Source organism: Phoxinus phoxinus, assembly GCF_949152265.1.
Source record: "Phoxinus phoxinus genome assembly, chromosome: 8".
In the NCBI taxonomy this organism is placed as follows: domain Eukaryota; kingdom Metazoa; phylum Chordata; class Actinopteri; order Cypriniformes; family Leuciscidae; genus Phoxinus; species Phoxinus phoxinus.
The window spans coordinates 15,610,528-15,633,827 of NC_136883.1; the positions used below are offsets into that span (position 1 = coordinate 15,610,528).

Below are 23,300 nucleotides of genomic sequence, written 5' to 3' on the forward strand. Positions count from 1 at the left end.
TGATGAATAACACTGGAGAAAATACTTTATCTGGAGAGTCACGCGGGAGGCGGGGCCGGCGTGGGCTCACCCGTTTCTGACGCTCATACGCATGAGACGAAGGGCAAGTGCAAAAGAGGGGCGCACATAACCGGGCGCGAGGGCGGGGTAGCTCACTGACGTACAGGAAGCTAGCTGCGAGCGCAGAGAGAATGACGGCTTGTACTAGCAGTGAGAACAGCCGTTGTGAGAGAGCAGTTTTAGCGTGGTTTGATTCCAGGCATGAAAAAGCATGTGTTGTGTCTGAGTCACGGAGGGCTCTGCGTGACATACAGAACGGGAGGGTGCGAGGGCGGGGTAGCTCTCTTGTGACGTAGCATTCTTGCTCTCTTGTGATGTAGCCTAGCATTCACAGAATGCATTATAGACTTCTATAACTCAATGTTAGGCTGCATAGATTAGGTCAGCCGGAACTGGGAACACTTCTCTTGAATTCTGATGTACTCGTTACATCATAAGAAGAATGGCATCTACGCTAATTTTAGTGTCTTTGTTTATCCCGAGGTTTTCCCGCAGCCTGCCAGATCCAGGCCGTATCCAGATCTGACGAAGGACCTTCGCCTGGACCCGATGTCAACGCAGTGCTGAAGTGCCAACTAGCCTCTCCCTATGGAGGATCCCTTTACCACTCTACAGATAAAGCGTTGTGGAAAATTTGTGTATCTACTCCGTAGTGATAAAATAAAATAAAATTCTGTATCAAATTTATAGGCAGGACAAGTAGTTTGTTTAGGCTTGGTTTGTAGAGAATTACAAACATGCGCACACATATTGAAACGCACATAACAATAGAAATAATTCTTGATGCACATTTGAGCGCCATCAGAGTTTCTCACATTTTCGCGTTTAAAGTCTTTTTTAGAGAAAACGGTGTCGTCTTAGCGGCCCCTAATTTAATAACAAATTATCATTTCGACGGAAGTGAACCTCACATAATAACCTAGAATACTGTCTAACACTTGATGGCTGCTCTGTCAAGTCCTCGTTGTCGGTTAGGAACCTGGGTGTGCTCTTTGATACCAATCTTTCATTTGAAACCAATGTTTCAACCAATCTTTCATCTCACCAATCTTTCACAGTCGTCTACTGTCTGTGCACTCAACAGCGACAACACTGCAACTTTATGACATGGAGTCTGCTAATACTAGGAAACGACTAGCACAACACAGACTTCAACACAAACTCCACATAATAATAAAAAACAAAAGAAAGCACGCGCACGAGCACTCGCTTGTAAACGTATTGGTTGCAATCTGAAACATCACCGCTAGATGCCGCTGAAAACTCCATACAGCACCTTTAAAAATATATCTGAATTACGTCATATGCTCTCAATGAAAAATGCAGACCAATTAGTTCATGCGTTCATGACATCAAGGCTAGCTTATTGCAATGATATTATGGGTGGTGGCCCTGCATGATTAATAAACAAACTACAGCTGGTCCAAAAAGCAGCAGTTCTTACCAGAACCAGGAAGTATGACCATATTAGCCCAGTTCTGTCAACTCTGCATTGGCTCCCTAATAAATATCGTATCATTTTTTAAATATTACTGATTACTTACAAAGCACTAAATGGTTTAGCTCCCCAGTAATTAACCCTCTGGGGTCGGCAATCACGCCGGCGTGATTTGCGCGATTTTTTTCACATAGCAGCTGAATATCTGCATTTACATCCTGTTTTCGTTCGAAGTCCAAAGTAGTCGATTGTCGAGTTCATGCGCATAGGTTTAGTTACCTATGATCACGCGCGTGAATTCGACAATTGACTACTTTGGACTTCGAATGAAAACAGGATGTAAATACAGGTATTTGCGCTGGCTGAAATAACATCATTTTTATTCATATCTTTCACATCTAATGCAGTCAGATTCACTCTGAAGGAATCACTCAACATGGCTGGGCACTTGTAATGACACATCAAAGATATTAAGAGGCTAAAAGCAGGTTTAAAACGTGCCACATTGAAGTCAACAGGGTGCAAATTTTAAAAAGAGGATAACACGGTGTAGGCAACACCGATTTTTGTCGTTGTTCTCTGTATTGACAGCACTCAAAATTTACAAAAAAATTAGCTCAATGTTAAAATTGACCAGAGTTCTCCTTTAAAGAGCGTATTTTCTGGTGTCCCGGCCACGGCCGATGGTGTTTCATGTGTAGTAAGACTGCCCACTGCTATGTGCCCATCCCTACACACAAACACGGCCCCGCACACAGGGCCCGCGCACATAAAATCGACTCAGCTCGATTGCGCTTTAAATGTAGCACATGTGCCCACAACCCAGTGCCCACTAATGCTACCTCCTGCTTATCACACGGTTTCTGTACAAACGAAACCAGCGTGCAGGCACTCTGCTCAGGCGAGCGATGCTATAAAGGTGGTAAACGTGCCCGCTCCCCCGCGCACGTCAAGCACACACACAAGCACTACGGTTCCCACGGAGCCCGTCCAGCCTCGGTTAACCACCGCAGAGGGGTCGAGCGCGGACATTCTGCCCGCTGTTATCAGCGCGGCCCCGGCCTCAGATGTTGCGAGCACGACATTTCTGTCACAGCTCACAGAAGCCGCTGTATCGCGAGTCGATCAAAGCGCCCTTCTCACCCCTAGCCCCTAGCAACCCGTGCAGATGCGTGGGCGAAGCTTCCCGGGGGTTTCAAAATGGGTGCTAAACATCATAAAAGAAGGCTTTTCGCTGCAGTTTCGCCGACGCCCTCGCCGCGCCTCGAGACTTCGGTAGACTCGAAAGTAGCACACCTACTTCGAGCCGAAATTCAGAAACTTCTGAGAAAAGGGGCTATAGAACCTTTATCTCAGGCTCAGAGCGAAGGGGGGCTTTACAGCAGATACTTCCTGGTACCCAAGAAAGACGGGGGTCTAAGACCCATACTAGATCTGAGGCAACTGAACAGAGCACTTATGAAACGCCAGTTCAAGATGCTCACGACCAGAAAAATCCTTGCGCATGTTCGCCAGGGAGACTGGTTTGTGTCAATAGATCTAAAGGACGCGTATTTTCAAATACAGATTGCGTCACGTCACAGGCGATTTTTGAGATTCGCCTTAGAGGGTCAGGCATTCCAGTACACAGTCCTGCCGTTCGGCTTGTCCCTGGCACCTCGTACATTTACGAAGTGCATGGACGCAGCGCTCATCCCCCTCAAACTTCACTCAGAGACCATGGCGCACAGAGCCATGTTACTGGATCACCTCGAGAATCTCGGTCTCACGGTGAACTGGGAAAAGAGTTCGCTATTCCCCAGACAGATTATTTCTTTTGTGGGAATAGAACTGAACTCGCTGTCAATGACAACACAGCTGTCGCCACAACGCGTACTGCATATTCAGCGCACAGTCAGCTCTTTCCGCTGCGGCGCTGTACTCCCTCTAAAGAGTTTTCAAAAGATGCTAGGTCTGATGGCCTCAGCATCATCAGTCCTCCAGCTGGGCCTGCTACGCATGCGCCCACTGCAGCTCTGGCTCAAAGGGAGGGTGCCTCACAATACGTGGGCCACCAATCGGCTTCGCCTCAAGGTCAATCAAGCATGCGTTACAGCTTTGAACCCTTGGAGGTCGAAAGACTGGTACCGTTCAGGTGTAAACCTGGGGACTTCCTCGAGACTGAGGGTGGTGTCTACGGACGCATCCAATGCAGGATGGGGAGCGCTGCTCGAGGGCAGACAGCTGTTTGGCCTATGGTCAGAGCGGGAGAAGCTCTTTCATATAAACTGCCTCGAGATGTTAGCAGGGAGCAAAGCGCTCACGCGTTTTCGTCCCCTGATTGCGGGTTGCCACGTCCTGATACGTTCAGACAACATATCAGTGGTATCCTACATAAATCTCCAGGGCGGCCTCAGGTCCCTGCTGTTATACAGGCTGACCAGACGCCTCCTGATGTGGGCGCGCAGAAACCTGCTCTCACTGAAAGCAGCGCACGTGCCAGGGCGCCTGAATGTTGGTCCAGACAGACTGTCCAGGAACCATGTTCCGACAGGAGAATGGTCCTTACACCCAAGACAGTACGGCTGCTGTGGAAGAAGTTCGGCAGAGCGGATGTAGATATATATATATATATATTAGGGCTGTCAAACGATTAAAATATTTTATCGCGATTAATCACATTAATCTCATAGTTAACTCGCGATTAATCGCACATTTTTATCTATTCTAAATGTCTCTTGATTTCTTTTTGTTCCATTATTTTTTCTCATTTTAATGCTCTTATCAACATGGAAAAGTGAATCGGCTTGCTTTGTGCAAATGTTTTATATTGAAAACAACATAGTGTGTTCAATTTCACACTAACATTCTCACTTGGAGCAAATAATCTCTCATACAATGTAACACTGTCCATCAATAAAAGGGTGAAAGAAATACTGACGAGGTAACGTTACTGATATTGACGAGTGGGCGTAGAAACGCATCAGCTGTGTGTGTGCTTGACCATCGAGTGGTATTTCAGACTGGACGTGCTGCGATGATACCTCAGTTCACAACGACACAACACACAGATCACTTTGGTCTTGTCAATTGAACCATTTGTCTCGTCTCGCGCTCATCATTCATCCTCTCAAAACGTAACGTTAAAGCGGGTCGCACACCGGACGAGAAGCGCAGCGCCTCGTATTTAAAATTCGAACACATTATTCTCTATGAGTGTACACACACCGGCGGCGCCATTCTACGTTTTTATTGCTGGCCATAAACTGAGAAAGCGCACGTCCGATGTGCGATACGAGTTGTCCTAGACGCGGCTCGGCGCTGCGCTTCTCGTCCACTCTTTGGCCGGTTCGCATCGCAAGCCCAAACAAGTGTGTGTGGCGTGCCTGTTGTTTTGTTTCTGGTCTAGCTAGATCCGCTGTGGTGTTTTAGTTTTAACAACGTTACTAGTTTTTGCAAAAGCATGTGAAAAAAACGACAAAGTTTGCTAGGCATTAAATCTCGCGATAAAAAAAATTGACGCCGTTAGAATGGGTTTGCGTTAACTCCGTTAATAACGCGTTAACTGACAGCCCTCATATATATATATATATATATATATATATATATATATATATATATATATATATATAGTGTTGGGTCCGAGTCCACCTTTGTCGAGTCCGAGTCGAGTCCAAGTCCTTAACAACCGAGTACAAGTCCAAGTCCGAGTCCAAAGAGGGTCGAGTCGGACTTGAGTCCGAGTCCTTAACATCCGAGTCCGAGTCGAGTCCGGCCGAGTCCACAAAGATTTAAATGATTTGAAATTGACCTTTCACAAAGACCCGCCCCTCTTGGTTACTGTTGCTACGTCCGACAAGCCATTCCTCTCTCACTCCACATGTTCTCGGTCGGAGCAAAGAGGACACTAACAATGTGACAACAGACAAGACAGAGCAGGGTACTTTTGGTTTGAAATAAAGTCTCAGCTTTCAATTGTTTTAATTTTTATGAAATTCAAATGATAAATACTGTTTTGTGGTGCTTTAATGTGTAGGCCTCAGTTCAAGCAGCACGTGAACTGATAATCTCTTCTAGTTATAGCACAAATTTCTAAAAAAGAAATCAATACACACAAGTCCACTGCCTTTAATCTACTAACTGATTTGGTTTGTTTGTCGAACAAAAATGGCGTGTATCTGCATTATAATTGGTCAGATCACCTGTCAATCAAATCCCGGCGAAAGGTCTCAACACTGAGCTCTTAAATTAATATTTTAAACCTTACAAAATGATTGCAATGTATAGTTACAGTCATACGTTTACCTATTGTACATCTTTTAGAATCTGCAAGGTAATGCTTAATAATGCAACACGATGCATTAAGAGCCAGGGGTAAACTTTTGAGCAAGATGATGATGTTTAAATTTTTCTTATTGTGTTGTACATGCCAATATCTTATTTAGCCTCTGAAGGGTTGGACTAAATTAATGAATGCATTTTTAAACAAATAAGACCAATTTACACCAATGATCCAGTTCAAAAGTTTACACCTCTTGGCTCTTAACGGATGCTTCCTTCTTGTGCATCACTAAATGTTTGCAGGGTTTGTAAAAGTTGTGTATGAGTCCCTCAGTTGTCACCAGTGTGAAAGTATGGATCTTACAATCATAGTCACTGCTAGTAAGGAGTCAAATATGCAGAAGATGCTGGAAAAGCAAAGAATGTGCAGGAGCTGGATGATTTTTCCTTAAACATAAAAAAAAAAAAAAAAAAAAAAAAAAAAAAAAAGTTGTGGATCATTCAGACACAATATTAAAATCGAGCCTATGTAATTTGTCTTTATTTTGTGTTTGTATTTTATTTAGGCTATTAAACATCTGTTATGTGAAAAAGCTTTTTCAGGGCAGTACTAAATAGAAACAATGTGTATGATCCGACTTATTAAAAAACATATAAAAATAACATTTTGGAGATTCTGCAAGGAGTATGTAAACTTATGACTAAAGTATAAATGCAACAAAAATGATAACATTATCAGACGCCAAAATGTTGCTATGGTTATCACGGTCTTATGTTGCTATGTGTCAAATCATCGCAATTTCATGACTCAAAGGACAAAAATTAAGTGGATTCAATCCCACATTTAAATGCAGTTATCACTCTTTATAACTTACAGTGTGAACGTAACCACTGGTCCTCTAGAAGTATGAAAAACAAAACTATTTAGATTGTCAACAGCGCTCCCTTTAAGCCACCATCACTTACCGCGTTCGGCACTCTCCCTAAAACTCTCGTCATAAACACTGACTGAAGTTGTCCGCACTGCACAGTGAATATCTTATTTATATTGCGTCTAGAGAGACTTTGTTGTTTATGAGGGGATTTGCGAAAGGATAAAGCTCGTGCTGATTCTAAACATACATTTTGAGCGAATTATTCGCATGCGGACTCGAAAACGCCTCTGATTTGCCACTGTGTTTATGCACTTAACTGTGATTGGCTACAATGCTCAACGCTGAAACAACGTTGTTTCGTTTCGTTTTTGAATAAAAAAAATTCACAAAATTTCGTTTTGTGTCATCCAGTGCCCGGACTCGACTGGACTCGGACATTTTTCCGAGTCTAAAATGTCCCGAGTCCGTGTCAAGTCCGAGTACAAATTCATTCGAGTGCGTGACAAGTCCGAGTCCATTCAAAATTGGACTCGAGACCGGACTCGAGTCCGAGTCCGAGTTCGAGTACCCCAACTCTATATATATATATATATATATATATGTAAGAGTTTAAATAATGCTGTTAAATTCATGCATTAATTGGGAAAACTCGACATTAGCTGTTGCGTCACTCGCATTTGTGTGCGTGATATTGCGGGCGGAGCTACGTCACCACCAGCAGTATCTCACATCTCTCGCTGCTGGTAAGTTGCATCAATAAGCTCTGCGTCATTAAAACTGAGTTTAGATTGTTTTCAAGAGCAAGGTTGGACTTTAATGCTACACACAAGTTTACTTAATTTGTCTGTCAGTTACTAGTTCTGACAGTCGAGTCAAATATGTGTTATTTGCGATGATAAAATGGATAGTGTGTGTTAACCTGCTTGTGCTAAGCCTCGTATTAGCTTCGTATTTCTTTATGTTTTGAACCTTCATTTATTATAAATTCTAGTTGTTTATACTACTAAATACAGCTTACCCAACATCTCAGATTAACCTGACATTGCTAGCTTCCGTTATTGTCAGCACAACACGCTAACTCGCTAGCCTTTTAACGCACCACCCGTGCGCTCAGTTATTTATTTTTCTCTCGTGCGCCCGCGCCTTTGAGTTCATAAAAGCCTAGGTGAGTAACAATCAGTCAACAAACACGGTGAGTAATGTCTTGTCCTGTTATTGTCACCTGCACTTCATGTCACATGTTTACCATAGCCTTCTCTGTCGGCAATATAGGATTTATATGTGATAAATGCAAGGAGACAGTCAGGCTGACGGAGAAGATTTCAGAACTAGAGACACGCATCCAAACTTTAATCGAGAATAGTAAGAAGAGTGCTAGAGCTTTAGATACTATTTTGGATGCGCCTAGCCTAGTAAATTCTTGACATGAGTCGGTTCCGGCTAAAGTAGAGCCCGTGCAGCAGGGCAGATCAGAGTCCTGCACGGGTTCGGGTACCCGACGGGTGACCCGCAAATTTTGCTCAAACGGGTGAAAAATATCCAACTGTGTCGGATACGGGTGCGGGTCGGGTCGGACACGGGGAAACGCGGGTCTAAACACGGGTTCAGTGAGATGCGGCACCTTGTAAAAGGTCCAAGTGATCTGAGGGCGCGCGCGCTTCCTGGTGTGTGACGTGTGTGCAGACTGGTGCATAGATGTATACACTAGATGTTGCCTTGGCTACGGCAGTTCATTGGAACGAATGTCTTTAATGCGAAATCTAGTGTATACATATCTATGCACCATTCTGCGCACACGTCACACAGAAGGAAGCGCGCGCGCCCTCAGATCACTTGGACATGGCTTTGTTACAAGAGGTAAAAACGATATAAATACTGTTCGTTTTCTCACACAAACCGCTCGTTTCGTGTCTTAGGCCATCAATGTGTACTTACATTTACGAGTCATTAAATCATGTTTCATTTGGACTTCTCTGTGCATGCTCTTTGAGGTGGACCCCATAGACCTGCATGATATGACTTTCAGACAAGAATGGTTTGACCTAAAAATATCAAAATTGAAAATACTGTGGAAACAAAGACACCTACATCTTGGATGTCCTTGAGGTAAGCTAAAACATATCAAAAATTAATTTCAAAGTGAACTATCCCTTTAATGCAAACACAGCCACAGGGGAAAAAAATAATTTTTATTAAATAACATTTGAAAACCTGTATAAACTGAACACCAAATAACAATATTAACTATTGAGAGGTGATGACTCGTTCATGAAAACGTCACAAAGAAACGGGAAAAGTAGCCTAATGATTATTGAATAGGCTATATAGGCCTATGTCAAATATAGCCAGGACAGGAGACAGAGCTGTTTTCTTTCGTTTTGAATTGTTTTGTTTAAAAGTAGGCTACACATTTCAAGCTTTCTATATGTTTCTCAGGTCTGTGAGGCATGTAGCTTATACGCTGAGTTTCAGAACAATTAGTTCATGCGTTTATGACCTCAAGGCTAGATTATTGTAATGCTCTACTGGGTGGTTGCCCTGCACGCTTAATAAACAAACTACAGCTGGTCCAAAACGCAACAGCTCGAGTTCTTACCAGAACCAGGAAGTATGACCATATTAGCCCCGTTCTGTCAACACTGCATTGGCTGCCTATTAAACATCGTATAAATTTTAAAATATTGCTGATCACTTACAAAGCACTAAATGGTTTAGCTCCGCAGTACTTGAGCGAGCTCTTAACGCATTATAGTCCTTCACGTCTACTGCGATCTCAAAATTCCGGCCAGTTAATAATACCTAGAATATCAAAATCGACTGCTGGCGGTAGATCCTTCTCCTATTTAGCACCAAAACTTTGGAACAGTCTTCCTAACATTGTCCGGGAAGCAGACACACTCTGTCAGTTCAAATCTAGACTAAAAACACATCTCTTCAGCCTAGCATACACATAACACATTATAGACTTCTATAATTCAATGTTACGCTGCATAGTACTATATAGACTTCTATAATTCAATGTTAGGCTGCATAGTTTAGAACAGCCGGGACCGGGAACACTTCCCGTAAATCCTGATGTAGTTGGTACATCATAAGAAGGATGGCGTCTACGCTAATATTAGTCTCTCTGTCTATCCCCAGGTTTACCGCTGTCCACCGGAACCGGGCCGTATCCAGATCTGATGAAGGACCAGCGCCAGGACACGACGCCGCTGACCTGAAGTGTCAACCAGTCCACTCCGACTTCAACCAACCGGACCTGGACAAATACTCTGATTCATTCTGAACTTCTGACCTGTAATGCTCCTGAATCATAATCATACACTGTTCACTCATTGGCCAGAGGAGAACTGGCCCCCCCGACTGAGCCTGGGTTCTCCCAAGGTTTTTTTCTCCATTCTGTCACCTGATGGAGTTTTGGTTCCTTGCCGCGGTTGCCTTACCTTCTGGCTTGCTTAGTTGGGGACATTTAATATTCAACAATATTATAGATCTGCCTTAAAGGTGGACGATGATGAAATTGTTTTTTGTATTATTTTCATGTTATCACTGTGAAGCTGCTTTGATACAATCTGTATTGTAAAAAGCGCTATATAAATAAAGGTGACTTGACTTGTGAACTCCGTATCTCTGTTTATTTCATTTAAAAAATCTTTTGGTCGTGTTTGTCCCAGGTATGTTTGAAATTTGGATTTGTCATGTTCGGTGTTAAAATATATTAGCGGAATTGAGTGTTAGCATTAACACGTGCTATATGGTCGCACGTGCTGAACTATATGCTTCTGAAAATTTAAAAATAGAGACTTCAAGCTTTGTAAAGACATATGTCTCATGTCAGTGTGGTAAGCATTCGCTGAGTTACTGATCATTTTCTGTCTCGTTTCAGAATGAACTTCACATTGAGAGAGACAGCAGAATGCCCATCATGTTTATTTTCTTTATTTTACGAAAAACAAAATTTTTTTAAATAAAAGAAGACTTTTAACAGTTTTGAATGATGTATAACACTTATATGTAAGATCAAAATCAACAGTATTTTTACTATTGAGACTATTTTTAGTCTCTTTTACACACGGCGCAACCGCCGACCCCAGAGGGTTAACCCCCCGGAGCCATGTGGATTACTTTTATAATGAATGGATGCACTTTTTTTGGGCTTCCCATTCACTGCAATTATAAAGCTTGGATGAGCCAGTACATTTTTTTATATAACTCCAATTGTATTCATCTGAAAGAAGAATGTCAGAATGGCTTGAGGGTGAGTAAATCATGGGGTAATTTTAATTGTTGGCTGAACTAAGGGATACAATTAACCAAGGAGACCTGAGGTCTAGCTATGACCAAGGAGCAGGACCGGAGCACACAACGTTTTAAATGATTTTTATAAGTGCAAAAACAACTAACAAATACGCATGGGCGTCGAAACGTTAGTCGTTTTGCACTAATAAAAATCATTTTAAACGTTGTGTGCTCTTGTCCTGCTCCTTGGTCCTAGCTAGACCTCGGGTCTCCTTGGTTGATTTCTCTGTCCTGTTCCATGAGCACCAACCAGGCTGAAGGGCAAGTGACCCCCTTTTAAGGGATACAATTATTGACTACAGGGGGAAATTAAGCTATTTCCTGTGAATGTGCGAGACTTCCAATTTATTAGCTACTAGAGCTAAATGTGCAGTAAACGATAAAACGATTTACACTACAAACCAGTGAGTTATGATAACCATAATTCATAAAAAAAAAAAAAGTTTGCAACATCAAGCAGCACAATGGACTGTTTTTGAACAGCTAAAATGACACCGGAAGCCTTGCACATTCACATATATATATAAAAAATGTCTGCATCCACTCTTACATAAAAAAATTTTTTCGTGCAGACTTTAAACTTTTTTGAACACATTCAACTGTAAGAAATTATTAAAGGGCAACAATTAATGAATTAATTAGGTAACAATTAATAATAATTAAATCAAAGTTGAGAAATTGGGATGTCACAGATAAAGAAAAAAATAATCTATCTTAAAATCCTTTTGCAATATTACTTAGAAAAGTATTAATGGTTTTGAAAAACATACCATTCTCAAAGAAGGTTTTGATTTAATGAGTCTAAAAAGGTTACTATTAAAGAAATAAAGTCAACCTGAAATATTCTGCAATGTCATAGGTCAAATTATCTGATATTTTCAAGACATTTCCACTCTGTGATATAATATCCTGTTCCTATAGTTTTCTTGTTACCTGACATCAAAAATTAAGTAACTGCACCCCTTAAATTTATTAAATTAAGTGTCCTCTTACCTGTCTGGGAGTCCTTTCTGATTTACTTCTGCACCACTCCCAGTCCGTCAACTCTATTTTACGACACTCCTCGTGGGACAGCCTCCTCTCTGGAATGTCAAATACTGACAAGTTGTCGAGGTGAAGATCCTCACCATCGCAGGTTGAACCCTGAGGTGAGACATTGCATGGCCTGTCCCTTTCTGTGGAGCTCTGAGGCTGGCTGTCCACTCTCTCCTCGAGCAGCAGCTCGCTGTGGAGGGAGCTGTCCTCTGCTGCCGCGGTGCTGAAATTACCAATCGGACCGCAGTCCAGCACTGCGGCTCTGCTTTCAGAGAAATCGCAGCTGTATAAACTGTTAAAAGAGGGTTTCTCGATGGATGGTGACTTGCCATGGGAGATCTTGTAAATACCATAGCCTTGCTGGAAGGAGAGGTTGAATTCAAATCTCCTTTTCTTTGCTGTAATAAACACATAGATGATAAAGGCATAAATGTGTAAAGGTAATTTTGCTTTGTTTCTCACACTCACATAAATGAGATTATATGTATATATACACACATATACATAATTTGTACAACCTAAGGTATTTTAATATGGATTGTTTAAAATAAACAACCTGATTCTTTTTATGAAACAATTAATATAATCAACAAAAAGATGTCAGGCTGATGGAGAATTTTATCAGTTTACCAACCAGTGGAAAGCTCAGAACTTAAGCCTTGGCGACAGTTGATGAAGCAGCCACACGGCAGATGGATCCAGCGTTCCGAAAACACAAACACAGGGGTGACCGCCGTGGAGAGCAAGGTCAGGAAAAAAAAGAAAGTCTCCAAGGACGAGCTGTGCATGTGAACAGCGTGACTCACCAGGATCTGGGTCTGCAAGGGTAATGTATGCAAGTGGAAAAAATAAAGGTAAATAACCAATCATCCCAGCATTTTTTAACAAACCAAATAATAATGAAGAGAGAAAAATAAGTGAAAATAAACATTTACAGTGACAGGTTAACAATGAATCCAGTTCAACAAGATGTTTTAAGCTGGTGAAAGGTTTTTCTTACGCACTGTAAATATGAAAAGATATTTGAGGCACTTTATGGGGTTTCTCAGATTCCCAAAATAGCAGAACTTTTATGAGAATCTAAAGGCACTCTTTAAAAGGCCAGTTTTCTGAGGAACTTACATGATGAAACCCATAAGTTCCTGCTAGAACTCTAAAGCCGGTTGTCAATGGTTCTTCTAGTAGCTCCATTGTAAGGGGCCTGCAAAGGCTCTGAGGCACTTAAAATATTTATCGAAGTTCCTTGAGTATACAATGAGGTTCTCCAGAGTTGTTCCATCAGTGTAGCAGTCTGAAGTACAAATCCAAAGATAGGGTGATTTTTTTTTTGTCTAATACCTGATACGAAGAACCAATGTTTAAATATTGTTTTATTTCAGCTTTTCGTCACAATAATAAACAATCATTAGACTACAACAATAAACCATAACATACATTATGATCCTGATAAAAAAATAATAATATTCATTATATTACATTACATAATATATATTCATTACATAATATTCAGTTTATTTAACGGATCTTCTATCGCCCTATAATCCATCGCGCTCTTTAAGATCGCTAAATTCGAGGCTTCTGGTCGTACCTAGGATATCTAAGTCCACCAAAGGAGGGAGAGCATTCTCACATTTAGCTCCAAAACTCTGGAATAGCCTTCCTGATACTGTTCGTTGCTCAGAGTCGCTCTCCCAGTTCAAAACTAGATTAAAGACGCATCTCTTTAACCAGGCATTCATATAAATGTTTTAATCTTACAGTTAAATCCGGCCTCTAGTTCATAACCGCCAGAGGAGAACTGGCCCCCGACTGAGCCTGGGTTCTCCCAAGGTTTTTTTTTCTCCATTAGGTCACCTGATGGAGTTTTTCGTTTCCTTGCCACTGTTGCCTTTGGCTTGCTCAGTTGGGGATATTCAATTTAATGAATCAATCAATATTACTATTGATTAGCATTACCAAACATGGACGTTTTATTATTATTTTAATTAATACTGTGAAGCTGCTTTGATACAATCTGTATTGTGAAAAGCGCTATACAAATATTCTTGACTTGACTTGACATTATTTAATTTCATTATTTATTTAAAGCTGTTCTGCAAACTAAATAGTGGTACATTTGTTTTAGTCTCTTTGACTAAGTTTGACAATTAAAATGGTTGCTATGCAAAAGTCTGAGTAGTTTCTATAGACATTAAATAAGTAAATAAGTACATTAAATAAAAAAGAACCCATACTTTACTACTAATGGGATGGGATTTATCAGTAGACCAAATATTAAAGACTATGTGTGAATATCATAAAAAAAAGTTGGTCAACCCCGATTATTTGTCTAGTCTAGAGAGGAACCCAAAATAGGGCATTCTGTAGGCCAGTGGTTTTCAGACTTTTTCAAGAGCGACCCTTTTTATTAATATTATTGACGCAACCCATAGGCCTATATACCGGTAGGCCTATTCTTAAGCCAAGCACACAGAATGCATTGGGGATAAAGGCGCATTTGACTATTCTCATTTAACACTGTTGTGCACAACTGGCATAAAAATTCAGCTCAGCACTTTTCCAAACAACCGCTTTTGATGATGCACGTGCACTGGCTGATCCTTGACGTGATCGCAACGCAAAGTTGATTCTACACTATTTTGAGATACACTCAAAAAAATGGAAGGAAGGTTGTGCACTTTACATAATATATTTATATTTAGTTTACTTATAATAATTGTGTTTGTTGACTTGAAATGTTTTTTTTTCTATTAAGGTCCAAGCAATTATGTCTCAACTTAACAGTAAAAAATCCTAACGCGTTGTCTAAACACAAACCATTTCTGTTAAGTAAAAAATTCTTACATCCAGAGGGTGGCAGTATAGTGCGACACCAACTGCCATTTTGCCCTAACTTAATTTGATTGCGTTCAATTTGCTTAAATATATGTAACATGTAAATTTACTTAATCCGTTTGTGTTGGATTACATGAATAATTTGTTGCATTAACTGAAACTGGGCGGTGCTTGTTAGTTCCCAGCATGCTTTGCATATGGTTGAATTAAGAGAGAATAAATATTAAAATTATGTGTTATTTTATGTTTGTGCGATGGAAAATCGCAAAATATACTCCGAAACTGCAAAGTATTTACTTACCATATATTTGAGTATTCACAATTAAACACATTGTGTTTAATTGCGTTATGTTTAATTAAATTAAATTTTCCTTAAATCATCCTGGCAACCTATTTTTGTCGTGGCTACCGTTTCTTTTTAGCAGTGTAACAATAATTTACCATATAGTGCAATTTTTGTCTATACTTGCCTGACTGAGACATTTTTAAGTCAATTAGGCCTAAATTATTTTTCTAGTGAAAATGTCTGAATATTGTTTTTATAGCTCTCACCATCATTGGCATCCACAGAACCATTCGAACCATGGCAAGAATCATCGAGAAGCGCTTTTGAGAGAAAAACACAGGGGAATAACGTGCACTCTGAGCTCCATCTTTCTGGAAATGACCGGTTGCTGGAGAATATGACAGTGAATACGTCTCCGTGTTGTTCTTAACACTGGCAATGTTCGAGTTTAATTCATTGTAGGCTCCCAAACTTTTATCCAAGCTATCCCGTGACAGAGAGGGGATCTCACGCAGCGGCGCCGACCCGGCAATTTCAAAATAGCTCGGGTAAAATGTTCTCAGGGCTTCCGTGGAGCACATGAGCTGGTAGAAGAGAGGAACCGAACAAACTACCAGCCCAAATAAACACAGTGAGTAAACAGAGAACAGAAGCAGCACGTACAGGCTGGCGTTCTCCGGGAGACAACCGAGAGAAGCGGGGGCGAAGCGGCCCCAACCGCACACGGGTAGGAGGCTGACCGTGAGACTCACCGTCCAAACCGCCACCACCGCCACAAACACCCAGAGATGTCGGTTAGGGGTTTGATACACTCCAAAGCGCTTTGTCACGTAGAAAGTGTAAGCAACTAGGAGACAGGCTTTCATATTGCTTGACAATCCTTGGAAAACATACAGGACTCCTGACAGGGTGCACATAGCGCCTGACCGGTTCGCCTCTCCGCTCCTCCATTGCAAGATCATGAAGAGCGTGAGCGGCACGACGCTGATCAGGTCGTCTATGGATAAAGAAGCTACTATCAGACAGAGGGAAGACTTAGTCCTCATCCTGAGCAGCGACATAAGCGAGTACAAACCTCCCAGGCAAGTGATAGTTGCGATGGAGAAGGATAAACCAAAGAGAAGGTGCCAGTTGCCCTCGACCGCGTCCACGTCCTCATATTGGCTGGTTTTGTTCGGAAAAGGTGAGGCACGTGTCGCCGACATTTTCCTTCAGTCTAACTTTCCTGACTTCACTCGTCTCATTCCCTCTAAGAGGATCCGGTGATCAGACCGAGCGCGTGAAAGTTTCCTTCAGCGACAGGCTCAGCGCGCCACGAAGTAGGCTACATATCTCCCATCCGTTGATCTTTATGCACTTGTGCTCAACAAATGTAATGCATAAAGGAACCATTTTTTTTTTTTTCGTTTAAACGGTTACTTGCACGATTGTGACGTGGTTTGCGCTCAGAGCATGTGTGGATAGATGTGTCGCGCGCGCGTAGGTTGATTGTGGCTCGTGCAGCACATCTCTTCAGTAATCAGTATGAGCTCTCAGAAGGGAGATATTAGTACAGGGGTGGAGCCACCTTCCTTCATCTGTCACTGCTGGACGAGGAACGTGCGCTTTGTCTAAAATCTAACATTCTATAGCTATACGTTTGTTACTAGAATAGCTCAATTAGAATTGCAGCGCTACAAATACATCATAGGCTGTATAGGTCATTAGTATTACAAAATACCGGTACTTAGTGTTTGAACACATAATGTATTCTATAAAATAATCCTGTTACATTTACGGGAAAATATGGCAGATGAGGTTGCCAGAAACGGGACGCCATGGTGGAGTAATTTATAATAATATATTTAATAACTGATGCCCAAAATTTACTTTGTACTTTAAATACTTTTAAAATATAATAACCACTATAATAATACATGATACAATTTCATAAAATTAGTCCTTTCTATCTATATCCATGTATAGCCTACAGCGCACAGTGTTGCTATACAAATATAGAACATCATCACAGTAACACACACAACCATAAAGCAATGCTATAAACTTTACTAGCATGGCATGTAATACATAAAAAAACATAATATGGATAAATTATAACACAAATAATAAGAAAATGTGATGTGTCATGCAGGGATTTGTATTGATCATTTTTCATGAATGATAAGTGATTTCTATGTGTTTTTAAATAAATATCACTTTTACTTTTTCCCCCCAATATGTTGTGAAAGTACAAGCCAACCAGTTGATTATATTTTCACCACAAATATAATGTAAGTCATTAAATATCTGTCTTTTGCTGTATTGTTCACATGAAGATAGCTATTCATTTTATTTAGCTATGTGATTTAGGGTTCAGTAGATGTACATACTTAATAACACTATACAGTATATGCAGCTACATTAACAGCATTATCTTAAATACAGTTATAGCCAATCTAAAAAAAATCTGAGTATTTATTGGATCGTACAATCGGTGTGATTTAATGTCTGTGATGCAGAATTCAAGACAAACAAATCATACATACAATGTTAGTAAATTAATCAGGCTACATACCATCAGACATCCCTCATAACATGCACAAGCCATGTTCTAAGAAAAAAAACTCACATTCGTGCAAAAATGTTTTTGTATATAACCAGACTTACTGTCTGCGAGACTGTGAGTCAAACTCAACTCAACTCTACTTTGATCAGCCTTCAATATACAAGCACAGACCTCCACTTCCACTTGTCCTTGTTGCAAATAAAGTGACATAACGTGAAGGCCAAGTATGGTAACACATACTTGAAAGTAATGCTCCTAATGTGTGTGCACTAACATCCAACTGTGGACACATACACCCAGAGCAGTGGGCAGCCATTTGCTGCGGCACCCAGGGAGCAATTGGGGGTTAGGTACCTTGCTTAAGGGCACCCAGTCATTCATTTCCTGCCGGTGTTGAGAATGAACCCGCAACCTTCGGGTTACCAGTAGGGATGCACCGATTCCAGTATCAGGCTTGATACTGTGCTCGTGTACTTGTACTAGTTAAAATGCTCTGATACCATCAACTGTTCGCCGCAGAGTGTGTACAGTACAATGTTTGTGACAGAGCAAACAGAGAGCAGAATGGATATATTAGAGAAGGATATCTATTAACAGAATGTTAAACAAATTTTTATATTTACGCCTATATAGCTGCTGTGCGTTAGCTGATAAACGAAACGCGGAGTGGATTGAGCGTGCAGTGGCACAGATGTGAGAGCTTGTCAAGAGCACATCCTTTTTCACAGACATTGCTGTAAAGTTTGTAGTTTGGTCGGATATGTCAATAGCAAAGAAGGTAAAACGAAGCATATATTACTTACAGTATGTTAACTGATGGTAAAAAGAGAGAGAGAGATGGCCTTTTACTTCTGATACATGCTCTTGATGGCTGATCGCTCACTCATTACATGTCATTTAAAAAAAAAAAAAAAAAACGCAACTTAATCCTACAGAATTAGTCAATTACAGGCCGATCTCGAATCTACCTTTTCTGTCAAAGATACTAGAAAAGGCAGTAGCCTCACAACTATATTCCTTTTTAGAAAGAAATGGTATATGCAAGGATTTTCGATTCGGATTTAAACCGTACCATAGTACTGAGACAGCTCTCATCAGTCACAAATGATTTGCTCTTATCATCCGATCGTGGTTGTATCTCTCTATTAGTGTTACTCAATTTTAGTGCTGCATTTGACACCATTGACCACAACATTCTTGTGGTCAATGGTCATAATAGACTTGACAATTATGTTGGCATTAGTGGAATTGCATTAGCATGGTTTAAATCATACTTATATATCCGTTATCAGTTTATGTTATCAGTTTAGTAAATGAAGAGATGTCTTGTCAATCAAAAGTTCAGTATGGCGTACCACAAGGCTCAGTACTAAGACCGTTGCTGTTCACTCTGTACATGCTACCCTTAGGAGATATCATTAGGAAGCATGGCATTAGTTTTCACTGTTATGCTGAGGATACTCAGCTCTATATTTCTTCACGGCCTGACGAAACTTACCAATTCACAAAATTAACGGAGTGCATAGCTGATATAAAAAACTGGATGACTTGTAATTTCCTACTACTTAATTCTGAAAAAAAACGAGATTCTAATTATTGGACAAAAAACGTCCTCACATACTAACCTAAAATACTGTCTAACGCTTGATGGTTGCTCTTTTAAGTCTTCGTCATCGGTTAGGAACCTGGGTGTGCTGTTTGATACAAATCTTTAATTTGAAAGTCACGTATCTGTATCTGTAAAATGACTGCTGGCGGTAGATCCTTTTCCTATTTAGCACCAACACTTTGGAACAGTCTTCCTAAAATTGTCCGGGAAGCAGACACACTCTGTCAGTTCAAATCTAGACTAAAAACACATCTCTTTGACCTAGCATACACATTATAGACTTCTATAATTCAATGGGCTGCAAAGATTAGGTTCTCTTATGGCGCTTTTCCACTGCATGGTACGGCTCGGTTCGGTTCGGTACGGTTCAACACGGTGCGGAGCGGTTCGGCTCGCTTTGCTTTTCCACTGCGTGGTACGACTCAACTCAGTACGGCACGGTTCGGTTCGCTTTAGCTCGTTTGCTTTTCCACTGCAGTTAGTACCGCTTCAAAGTGGGTGGGACTGATCGTTAAGTTGTATGTCCGGTGGTAGCCGTGTGCGGCTAAGAGCTGTGCTACTTCCGCTCCTCGGCAACCAACGAGAGGAACGTCTGCACCTCGTCCACTGACCACGATTCAGCCATTTCTTGTTTGATTTTTTTTTAACTTTTTTTGTCAAGTAAAAACTCTAAAAACAGGTGCTACCGCGTTTGCTGTTGTCTGGCTATTTAAATATAGCGGGTTTAGTGTCTCGTGTAGCAAATATACAATGACGCTGAAGTGACGATTTTGTCTGACCAATCAGTGATCTGCAGTGTTTTCACGTCACGTTTAGTATCGGTACGGTACGCTTGGAACCTCAACAGAGGTGGTACCATTTAAAGCGAGCCGAAGCGAGCCGTACCGTACCATGCAGTGGAAATGCGCCATAAGTGAGCCGTACCGAACCGAGCCGTACCGTACCATGCAGTGGAAAAGCGCCAAAGCGTGCCGTGCCGTACCGAACCGTACCGTACCATGCAGTGGAAAAGCGCCATTACGTAGAGTTCTCTCCTACTGCGTCGAAGCGACGCTACGGGAAAGATATTTCTTTTTCGAGATTGAAGCCAATTAATCCTTAATTTTGTAAAATATGTAAAACGCTTTTCTGTAGCATACAACCTTAGGCGGAGCAAATCGCGCGCCCATTGGCTGCTCCGCCAGAAAAGCACAGCCTATGCGAGGCCAGTGACGCCGACCAATGAGGGCGCCTCGTGCCCTCTGCGTCATCTCCCGCCAAAATGGGCGTGGTCTAGGCCTATAAATACGAGCATAGCTGTCTCCACTCTGATTTTCTATTCTTCACGAAGCTACACGCACCGTAGGACCGGATTCGAGCCACCACAGCCGTCTGAAACAAGCACCTCAGCAGGACGCGCCTCTTACCTGAAGCCGCTGGTCATCGCCGCCTTCAGTCGCCGTTCCCTGCTGCGCTTCTCCGGCGTGGAATATCCTTTACATTATGTGTGTGTGTTTTGTGTGTGTGTTCGCCGTCGCGTCACACAGTTTTTCCACCACTAAAAGAGCCGAGCGTCTTTTTCAAGATGTCTCGCACCTGCTGTGGCTCGTGTAGAGCCCCGCTCAGCGACGGGGACCACGTGCTTGTGTTTCCTGCCTGTGAGGATCACGCAGCTTCAGCTCTCGTCGATGGCGGCTGCCATCACTGTGATTTGATGCCTACGGTGACTCTGCTGACTCGCCTGGGGTTCATTTACTGAAGCTGCATCTTTCCGCCCGCTGTAGTGCCGCGCCGTGAAAAGCGCCGTGCTCAGCGGAGCCCGGAACCTCCCTCCACCACGAGGTGCTCGCCGCTGCTGCCGCCAGCTTCTCCGCCCGCTTCGCTGGACTCTCTGACCGACGGACAAGGGCCGCTGTGTGCCGCCACGTCCGTCATAAGACGAGGAAGGTGAAGCCGCGTCTGTGGAGGACGACTGCTGTTCTCTCCTCGCTTCGGGTAGCGAGGTATGGGCGAGCTCCGAGGATCTCCCCTCCCCCGCCGCTCGTGAGCGTCGACGGAGAAAGACCAGCATCGATGCGCTTACCGGCTGGATGGCTGCTTTTCTGCAGAGGAACGTACGTTACCGTCCTCACGACCCGCGCCTTTTTCTTCCTGAATTCACGAAGAAATCGCGGAGTCCCGGAAAGCCCCGTTATCAGCCAGGATGCGCACTTCTGCTTCGAGGAAAGCTACAGTGTTAAAATCCCGCCGCGGCCGGATTTCACTAAAATGTCTCGCTCGCACAGTCCCAACATACGCGACCGTGCCAGTGTATTTTGCAGTCACCAAATCGGCATCAATACCCGTTTGCCTGCACACAAACGCCGTTTTCACGACGCCCCAGGTAAATCTGAAAATGTATTTTCTGGTGTCCCGGCCACGGCCGATGGTGTGATGTGTGTATCCGTAATGCCCACGACCCAGTGCCCATTCGTACACACAAGCACAGCCCTACACAATACAGGGCTTGCACACATAAAATCGACTCATGTCGGTTGTGCATCACATGTAAGTTAGTGAACGTGCCCGCTTTTCAGTGCCCACAATCACTACACACGGCATGTCCCGTGGTTTCTGTAAAAACGAAACGAATGCACGGTCAGTCGGTTCTTATAGACAGTACTCTCTGTGCTACACGGTGTCCCGGCCACGGCCGATGATGTAATGTGTGTAACTATGCCCATGACTCAGTGCCCATTCGTACACACAAGCACAGCCCAACACAATACAGGGCTTGCACACATAAAATCGATTCATGTCGATTGTGCATTATATGTAGTGAGCGTGCCCGCTTTCAAGTGCCCACAATCACTACAAGCTACATGTCACACGGTTTCTATGAAACGAAACCGATGCACGGTCAGTCAGTTCTAATAGACAGTACTCCCAGTGCTATAAATGTACCCGCGTTCACGCACCCACATTTATTCTCAAACATGCCGAGCCGTACGGGGCTCGCACCGCGCGCTCTCTCTCTCAGCTGAGAGAGCTGAGCGCGCGCGGGCTGCCCGCTCGATTAAGCGCGCCCCCCGCATCATACGCTGCAATGGCGCCCATGTTACAGCACACGACTGCTCTCGTGTCGCCGCCATTTCGCGACCAGAGCCCGGTTTTTCAACCCGTTGTAGCAACAATGACTGCTGCTTTTGATCAATGAATCGTGATTCTTTAATACACTTCATTCGTTGTGTGACCAGATGAGAGCGTCGTCTCTTTCGTCCATTCCAACACACACACACACAAAGAGACACGTGACACCCAAAAATTCCTCACACCAAGGAACACATGTAACGTGACACCCACGTCTCCAGAGAGACACGCACACACACACACAAACGTTTCCTTAAACGAATCATATTTAAAACATTACCAAATGTATTCTGTGTTGCCATTTATATGTCATGACAGGTTTGGGAGTTACTGTAAGTTTTAATGTGTACTAATCAAAATCTAAATGCTTCTAATCTGTATATTTTATGTAACTTTGTTATTCCTAAACGTAACCTGAATGTGTTTGATACCATTTTAAATCTTGAAACCTAACGGAGTTGAATCTCGATAATAGACTGCAATGGTATGATTATTTCGATATGAATTCTTTCCAGTCATAGAAATGACTAGTCCCAAAGCTCTATCATAAATTATACAGCAGGGGGTCTCTTCTGACAAGACAAAGAAAGTTCCCGCTTTCGAAATGCTGAAGGCTATTGGCTGATCACGCCGAACGAAGGCGTGACCCATACAGTCTTTAAAAAGAAAGCCAGAGCTCCTCCTCCCTCTCTCGCGTCCTGCCTTCGTCTGCTCATCATGTGAAGTCCGCGATCGACTCCTCTCTGGAGTCCGCCTCCTTTTTATTTCCTTTATAAAGTTTCTTTTGTTTCATTTTCAAATTCTCCTTGGTTCGCCTTCACCTAAGAGTGAACGAATTTAGCGTGAATTATCCCTTCAGCCACTTCACTTTCAAGAAGCCTTCAAAACTCCCGCGCCCAGCGCGCCCCGGAGACAGAGCACGCACCCTGTCCGAGAGAACCTCCACGAGA

At 42.4% G+C, this 23,300-nt stretch overlaps 1 protein-coding gene across 3 annotated transcripts in view; it reads right to left on the reverse strand.

Annotated features, from left to right (window-relative positions):
• Positions 1–16,687, reverse strand: part of LOC307003508 (putative G-protein coupled receptor 149) — a 34,764-nt gene extending 18,077 nt beyond the window's left edge. Inside the window, exons 1-4 of one of the 3 annotated variants that reach the window (XM_079622020.1) lie at positions 16,164–16,609; positions 15,355–16,085; positions 12,602–12,785; positions 11,926–12,365 (exon numbers count right to left, since the gene is read on the reverse strand). In XM_079622020.1, coding sequence (XP_079478146.1) covers positions 11,926–12,365; positions 12,602–12,785; positions 15,355–16,085; positions 16,164–16,293 — 1,485 coding nt within the window. In that variant the 5' untranslated portion in view covers positions 16,294–16,609. Of the gene's footprint in view, positions 1–11,925; positions 12,366–12,601; positions 12,786–15,354 lie in introns of all 3 variants that reach the window. The other 2 variants (XM_079622019.1, XM_079622021.1) reach the window with 2 other exon arrangements.
• Positions 16,688–23,300: the final 6,613 nt, after the last annotated feature.